At 59.8% G+C, this 8370-nt stretch overlaps 1 protein-coding gene across 1 annotated transcript; it reads right to left on the bottom strand.

Annotated features, from left to right (window-relative positions):
- On the bottom strand, positions 1-8370 carry PTGES (prostaglandin E synthase). The gene is made up of 3 exons (XM_044453212.1): positions 8241-8370; positions 5912-5994; positions 1-538 (listed from the first exon to the last, which is right to left on the bottom strand). The coding sequence occupies exons 1-3, from the start codon at positions 8346-8348 to the stop codon at positions 289-291; spliced, it is 441 nt and encodes a 146-aa protein (XP_044309147.1). The 5' UTR covers positions 8349-8370; the 3' UTR covers positions 1-288.

Below are 8370 nucleotides of genomic sequence, written 5' to 3'. Positions count from 1 at the left end.
GGGACCGTTTTATTGAGCACGGATGGGGCTGTGCTTCCAGTGCATCCTCCAACGTCCGGCCCCACCGAACACGCGCCCAGAGGGAGGGAGGCAGCCTTCCAAGGAGTGCGATCCGGGCGAAGGAGAATCCCAGGGCTCCCCCAGGCGGAGGAGGCGGGGGGGGATCAGAGAGCCAACACGGCAGCAAGAAGCGCCCCGGGCTTGCGCCCTGGCCAGGGACAAAGATCGCGCCTCTCCTTCCAGCCTCGGTCACTGCCCAGTCGCTGCCGGGTGGCCGAGGCGCAGTGGCTAGTCTGTGAAAAGCAGTGCAAGCAGGATCTGCAGGGCCATGGAGACGCAGGGGAGCTGGGCCACGCTGTAGGCCACGGACCGCGTGGGGGCCCTCAGCTTCAGCAGGTAGGCAGCGGTGTGGACCATCCGGCCGGAGAAGAAGACCAGGAAGTGTATCCGGGCCACAGTCAGGTTGGGCTCCAGGAGGGAGTAGGCTGCTCCGAGGAAGAGGAACGGGTAGATGTTCTCCATGTCATTTCGATGAGCCCTGGGGTCAAACGCAAAATTGAATCCAGCGTGCTCAAAGCCAGCTTCGGCCTCAAGTGCCGGCCCGGGAGGCCACCACGCAGCGGCAGACGCAGCATCAGGCTCTGCTGCAGCCTTGTTGACGCGCTCCCATAATGCCCTGCAGCGGCGCCGGCCCAGGGCATTGTGGGCTCGCTCCTGTCACTCAGAAGTTGCCAGCAAGCCCTGGGTTTGGGAAGCCAGCATACAACCCACGCCTATTCTCCAAGACGAATTCCACCTCAGACCTGCAGGCCGGCCCGGCCCAGGTGGACCCCACCCTCCCCCGGCCGCCGACCGGCTTTCCCAGGATTTTGAGCACTTTCCCCATTCCAACAGTGCGAACTGCTGGAGGACGGCTTCATGGGCTTGATCCTCTCCTGGAAACCAAGCTTGGACACCCCATCTGAGAGGACACACTCAACTAGCAAACTGCCCTTGGGCTGCTCTTGAAAGGCAGCACAGATGCGCTGCAGGCAAGAGCGGAGGCCAAAAATGCCAGTCCGACTGCTTGTAATGAAATCTTAGGGGAGACACACGGGCCTTTCTGAATGGCTGGGAGGCGGAAACAGGCAAAAGCCCCGAAGGCACCAAGGAATCGCTGGCTGGGCAGGCCGGGAGCCTCGGAAGGCTTGCTCTGGCCCACAGACGTATGACCCAACACCGCTAGAACAGAGGGAAGGTCTTTGTAAAGGGGGAGAGTGGGCCACTCTGCCGTCCAAGCCCTAAATGCCTGCAGCTGAAGGGAGGAAAAGGCATCAGACACCCTTCCCAAGACGTAAGTTGCAACAGTTTGTTGCAGAAGTCAGCGGTTTCCCCAGCCAGACAAGTAAGTAATTCTGCGACAAGTCCAGGCACATGTTCCTGCGACAGCCTCTATCTGGTTGCCCGTCCAGGAGGCAAGAGACAGGGTTTAATAGCATTCCTCATCGTTAAAAGTCCCCTCCCAAGTGACTCTGTGGGAAGAAGGCTGGGCGGCAGGCCCCCCCCCCCCCCACCAGAGCGACAGGATCAACTTGTCCCAGCTGATTCATCACACAAGCCCCCAGCAGTTTGGGGAGGCCCCCCACCCCCGCCAGCGCCTGGCCGCTCCTTGGGATATTTGCAAGCTGAAACTTCCGCCTCCCAGGCTCGGAAAAACCCCACTGAGCCATGAGGCCGCTGCGGGTGGCGGAGGGCAAGGACACCAGCACTGAGGGGCCGGAGAGTCCGCCCCATGCTGGCAAGCTGTGTGCTCGCCCAGGAGAAGAGGGACCCCAGCGGGCTCTGCCACGTGCCCTCGGGCCGATTTGGTTCTGCTTCCCTGCCCTGCCCCGTGGTGGCGGCTGGGGGCTTCCCTGAGGCCACTGTTTACCCACAATGCCCTGGATGTGGCCTTGCTCCTGGTCCTGGCAGATGCTAGGGGCAGGCGCGGTCTGAGCACGGGCCAGCAAGGGACCCGCTGGCCAGAGCCTCCCCTGCCCGGAGGGCTGCGACCGTGGGAACCCCTCCTCCGCGCGCCCCCGCCGTGCCCCTCCTCCGGGCGGCCCCTCGCTGGCTGGGCAGGTGGGCGCTGGCGGGCAGGGCGGCCGGCCAGCCGGCACTTCCCGCTGCCGCAGCGCCCGGGCGTGCGAGCAGAGCAGGCGAGAGCGCAGGAGCAGCCCGGCGGGCCTGGAGGGCGCGGGGCCTGGGCGCCCGCCCCGCCCCGCCCCGCCCCCGGTGCCGTCCAGCCCAGCGCGGCGGGAACTAAGCCCGCGGTCGCGCTGGCCGGGCACCCCCTGCAAGGGGTGGGTGGGTGGGTGGCTGGGAAGGGCCGGGGCTTGGGCGAAGAGCGCCCCGAGGCCCATCCGGGAGGGGCCGGCGCGCCCCCGCGCTCCTCCCTCCCTCCCTCGCTCGCCCGCCCGCCTGCGTGCGCGGCGCCTCGGCCTTGGCCCGCGCCCAGCGCCGCCGCGGGGTGACGCAGGGAGCGCGCGTTTCCGGCCGCCGACGCAGCGGCGCCCGGGACTCGCCCCTCGCCGAGCCGGCGCAGGAGCGGGAAGCGCCCCCGGCCCCCCTCGCGCGCGGTGGCCCCGCAAGGCTGCGGAGCTGGGGGCGTGCGGCTCCGAGCCCGCAGGCCCTGGTCCCGGCCGGGGTCACCTTGGAGACCCGCGGGGCGGCCACGCGCCCTCGTTCGCGGAGAGCCGCCCTGTTGGCGAACGGCCAGCTTTGTGAAAAAAAGAAGAGGCCACCGGAGCCGTTGCCTGCGAGCCCCCGCACGGGGCGGGGGGGGGGCAAGGCACCGATCTAACAAGGGACCCGGCAAGGTCGGCTAGGCGCTCCTCCTCTCTGTTTCCACCTTCCAGCCCTGTGAGGTAGGCAGGGAGGCCCAAAGGCACCCAGGACCCGCAGGGCCGAGCGGGGTCTGGAACACAGATCTGACCCATGGCCCTATCGAGCCTGCGGGCTGAAAGAAGCCCTGCGACTCCCACCCCAGCCAGGTTTTTAAAACTGTACTTGAAACAAGATGGACTCAAAATAAACCTTGCTGGGGGACAGAGAGGAATAGGCTGGATTCAGTCCTCTCCGTCTGTGCTCGTACACCGCCTGGTATCTGTCCCAGGGCAACTGCATTCTGTTTATGGTGATGCACCACTGCGGATGTGCCAAAGCTCCTCCCAGGAAAAATAAAAGCAAGCCAGGATGAAGAGCCCAGAATCCGTGCAGCTTGGGACAGGCTGGCCTGCTGCAGAGTCTGTGGGCCGGAGTGTTGCGGGGCTGATCTCGCACGGGTCGCTTGCAGGCTTCTCCAGCACCCCGTAGGGTCCGGGAAGGTGCAAAGGCAGAGTCCGGGAGCGCGCCCGCTCCCCGGAGGCGTGGAAGGCAGGCGGGGGCCACGGCCCCCCCCCGGCCTGGCCTCTCCCGAAGGAGCCAGCCGGCAGGCCTGTGCTTACATTCCAGGGCTCAGCTCCACTCCCTGAAGCAAACAACGAGCTGTAAATCTCCCCACGCCAGCGGCCACTTTCGCTGCCGCTCCCAACACCCACTCGCCTTCCTTCCAGGCCAGAGAACCTCAAAGAGTGCAAGGGGAAATGCCTCCATTGCCAGGAGAAAGAAAAAGAGGAGGGGGAGGCAGCATTTGTCCGTTCAGACCAGTCCCGCCTGCCTGAACGGATCAGGACTGTGTTCCCTCTTGGTGGTTCTGGTCTGGAAACCCAGCCCTTCCAGCTGCACCCGCTCCCTCCCCAGCCTGCCTGGCCTCTCCTTGCATGGAATTACACCTGAAAAGAAAAGGCACAGCCATGGCTCAGTGTGAGGGGCCCTGCTTTGCACACAGACGACCCCAGGCCTGGTCCCGAGCAGCATCTCATGGCTACACGGGAGAAAGGCTTGCCTGAGAGCCTGGAGAGCTGCAGCCGTCAATCAGCGAAAGCAACATCAAGCTGAAGGCATCGAGGTTCGTGTGTTACTTTCCTATGTCCCCATTAAAACCACTGCTTCGAACCACGAGGACTAGAATCTTGCTTTATCTTTAGGGAAAAAGTTGCAGTCCTTGGATTGCACTCATGTCTGGTTTAAAACATGGTTGTCATGCCAATGTCTTTTAGAATGGTAAAAAGTTTTAAAAGTTTTAAAAAAAGGTAAAAAGTTAAAAACCCACTGTGTTACCAAAGACCCACTTTATGTATCCTTCCCTCTAGAAGGGATCCTGGACATGGCCCTGGTAGATTCCCAGATGAGATTCCTATGAAGATGAGATTCCTGCGAAAGGAGCTCAGCTTAGAAACAGCTCCCTCCAGGCAATGGTTGCACAACACTGAAACTTCTGACCTTGTGGGATTAGCCTTCCTGCTCTCTGGTTTTGCTTTGACAACAATCAGCTGCAACTTCAACAGACAGAAATGAGCAGACTTGCTTGGATTAATTACCCAATTAATCACACCCTTCTCAGGGAAGGAAGACTCTCTTTTAAAGAAAGAAGTACGGGACTCAGTATTTCTGAGAAGCGGATGTCTTCTTGGGGCAATATTCTGTGGAAGTCAGAAGAACCTCTTGCAATTCTCTACCGTCTTTGTGCAAAAAATTGGAGGAGGGGGTAAGTTCACCAAATTTCTCCAGAAAGTCTCTACAACAGTGTTTCACCAGGGGTGCTCACCGTGGGTAGGGGGCAGTGCTGCTTCCCCCCTGCTGTGAGGGGGCCGCATGACCATGGCGAGGGGCCGAAGCATCGTGTGCGTTGGCCACCTGGCCCACGCCTCCCTTCCGCCACAACTCAGCAGGGAGGCCATGGGGCTTGCACCATGCCCAAACCTGTCCTCCTCTTCTTTTTTTTTCCAATTTATGTCCTGCCTTTTCCCTACAAAGGGCTCAAGGCAGCTGACATCATTCTCCTCCTCCATCTTATCCCCACAACAACAGCCCTGTGAGGTGGGTGGGCTGAGAGCCTGTGACTGGCCCAGAGTCACCCAGCTGGCTCCATGGCCGAGCGGGGACTCGAACCCGGATCGCCTGAGTCCCGGTCCCACGCCCTGACCTCTGCGCCACACCGGCTCTCTTTCCTCCCTCCGGGCGAGGGCCTGCCCTGCTCCGACTCTCCGGGAGCGTTTGGTGCTTCACCTTTGCGCTGTTTCTAATCCCCGCAGGGCACGTGGGGGGGGGGGCTCCTTTTGCCCCGCGTTTCTCCGCTGCTTTCAGACTGCCTCCGCTTCTTGGCCTGGAGAAGCCCCGTGGGACAATTGGGATGTCTTCCCTGGGCTCCAGTCATGATGCAATGCGATGTGGGCAGCCCGGGAGGCCACAGGCTGCCAGAGAGACGAGTGCCCAGTCAAGAACAGCTCACTCACCCCCAGGCAGAGTAAGGTCGACACAAGCAACCCAACCCCTGCCGGTGAGAATTCCTGCAGAACTCTCTTCACGCTCAGAGGACACAGCATTGAGGACTAGCACCTTGGAGGTGGTGTGTGCTGCGGAGCTGGAAGGGCAGGCAGACGGGCCGGGGTCGGCCCGGCTCCCCGGCACCACTGGGACTGCTCAACCTGCGGAAGGGCAAGCAGAACGGCCTGGCGGGGCTCCCAAATTATGCTTGCAACAGAGCCCTCTTCTCACTGTCCTTTTCCTCCTGCTGGAACCCGGGGGTGGGGGGGTCATCCTCTCAAGCGGAGTGGGGGGAGGGATCCAAGCAAGGCCTTCTCCCCACGGCACAGGGTTAAGCTACGGCATTCACGCCTGCGAGAGGTCACGAGGACTTTCGCAGGTGGCTGGACTGGTCCCTGGAGGGGAGGCCAGACTGGCGGGAGCCGTGCCCCGATCTGTTCGTGGGCACAGGGGAGGCAGCACTAAGGCTTCTTCGGTGCTGGGCTGGAAGAATTTTGTGAGAAAAAGAGGCCGTCACGAGACTCACCTGAGGCAGCGCTCCACGTCAGGGTCTTCCCTGTGGAACTGGAGTCCGCCATGCCTCATCGCGTCCTCGGGGTTGGCAAACGCCTGGAGGGAGACAAGGGTCAGCCAGCGGGCAGGACATGGGCTACGTCAGAAGGGCCTGGCTGAATCAGAAGCACCTTCCAGCCCCCTTCCTGAGCATGGAGGGCATGATGGCGCCACTGGGGCGGGGCTCTGGGGCATACGTCTGTGTCCCTCATGGGGCTTCCCAGAGGCAAGGCCTGCTGCGTCTCAGCATGGGCTCAGGGATGCCCCATCCAGTGTCAGGGCGCCGAGGGCATCGGAGGGCACTTGGGGAGCCCGAAGGCAAGGTTGGGAGGTCCAGTCCAGAGCGCTGCTCCTGCACCGGCCGGCCAGGCCTCCAGGAGCCCTGCAGGTGGCGGCCGAGAGCAGTTCAGCACCACGGACAGCCCCCAGGCTGCCCAGAGTGGCGGCCATGCTAGATAAAGAGCCCCACAGACAGAGGAGGCCCTCCCTCCCGCACATAGCCCAACGAAGGCAGAGGCCAGTCCGCATGGCAGGGTGCCAACCTCTCTTTGGGGGCACCCCAATCACAGCAGCCCGCGTGGGGACCAAATTCCAGTGGGGAGTGAAGCAGAAGGTGGCCAGCCGGCCCCAAGACACCAGCCGATTGGAGCTTGTGAAGGGCTTCCAGACGGCCTTAGGCGATGCCGCTCAGCCGTTCAGCGAGTGTGGCGAAAGCTTGGTCGGAGGAAAGGCGGCGTGGCCCTCCAAGCAACCCCAGAGGGCGGGACAGAGGCCCCAGATGGGTCCATCAGCTGGACGCTCACCATCCCTCCTCCATAAATTTGGAGAGCGCACACGGTTTGGATGCCTCAGTGGGCTCCCATGTCCCAAGATGGGTTTTTCCTTTCTCAAGTCCCTCTCCCTCCCCCTTCCAGAAGATCGTGAGCATCTCCGGATGCGGCTTGGCCGTTTATTCCCTGCATCTCTGGGGCTCCACACTGCACTCCAGGTCATTGATCTGCACGTTGGCGGAGCCCTTCCAGCTGACATACTTGGCAACGCCGCCGTTCCCAGAATTTACTCTCCGCTTGAAACACTCCTGTGCCGCACTTGATCCTGCACAAGCGGACCATGAGACGGACTGCGAAAAGGTCAAAATTGTGCAAGGATGTCCCTCCATGCAGCATGTCAGACCCCCCCGTCCACTGAACAGGGCGCTTTGCCACACAGAATCCCCCGCTGAGCCTTCAAGGCAGTACTCCCATGACAGTATTCCTGTTAGGACAGCCAGTGCAAAGGAAGGACTCTGCCTGTCCGCCCACCCATGTTCCCCAGCGACTGGTGCAAGTTCCCTGGCCCAAGAGTGCATGCATGCTCTTGGGCTGTTGTATCAGAAAAGCCATCCCAGCACAAGTCCGCCCATTTCTGTTCAGAAAAACAAGCGTCCTCTGGTGAGATGTCCTTTTTTTTTTTTGGGAAGACCAAACAATTCCAACTCTCAGCCATGCGTAAGCTTGCCAAGATCCATTGCATGGAAAAATACTGTGCGACTCAAAAAACTTGCAATGCACACACTATCCGAAGTTGATCCAATCCAAAAATTTAAAAAGGACCATTGCTCAGTTTGTTTGTATCCTAAACTACAGAGTGCAACTCAAGCTAACATTCATTTAAAAAACAGATCCGGAGGGCTTTTCAGCAAACTAGAGAATGCATTCTTTTCTTTGAGACTTTCATTTGGAAATAAAAACAACAACATAAAAAGCTCAATTTTTAATGACACAGAGAGAGCCATAGCAACATCCCATCTTTCTGTTCTGGGGAACAGAGGTCTTTGCTCAGCTGCACATGCTCCTATATGAAAAATGCTTTTTATTGTCTGACATTTTTATTTCTTCCATCCACACCTAAGGTCCTGATTGGCCAGGGTTTGTTTGCTTTTCATGACTACATCTGTACATTTAGTGGGAGTTGTTTTTCTTGCAAAAGCTTGTCTAGCACTTATTCAATTCCACTGGCTGTTTTCATCCCTCTCGGATGAAGCTGGAATTTCTGCAAAGCTTGGGAAGTATTTAAAGGGCAACTTAAGAGCAGGCAGCAAATGCAAAAAGGGCGCAGAACGTCAAAATGCCGGAGGAAGAACAACAGAATAAGCAACTGTGTCCCTGCAGAACAGCGACCTGGACCCCAAACTGCTGCAGGGCCTGAAAAAGAAGCGCTGCAGCTCTGAGGCCTGGAGTCTAATCCTTCCAAGTATTTGCAAGCCAGAAAGAATGTCTTTAAACTTGGGCTGCAAACGGCAAGGGGGTGGGGGAAGGGCCTACCTTTTTACGAAGTCTGACTTGTCCGGTAATGATGGCCACAGCGTACATCTTCAGGACTAAAAGGGTGCCAAAGAATACGAAAGAAGAAAAAGCATCATTCCCCATCATCTTTGCGAGCGAGCGGCAGAGG

Source organism: Varanus komodoensis, unplaced genomic scaffold, assembly GCF_004798865.1.
Source record: "Varanus komodoensis strain SLA01 unplaced genomic scaffold, ASM479886v1 scaffold77, whole genome shotgun sequence".
Lineage (NCBI taxonomy): Eukaryota > Metazoa > Chordata > Lepidosauria > Squamata > Varanidae > Varanus > Varanus komodoensis.
The sequence above is the reverse complement of the archived record's forward strand: the minus strand, read 5'-3'. Positions and strand labels throughout refer to the sequence as shown.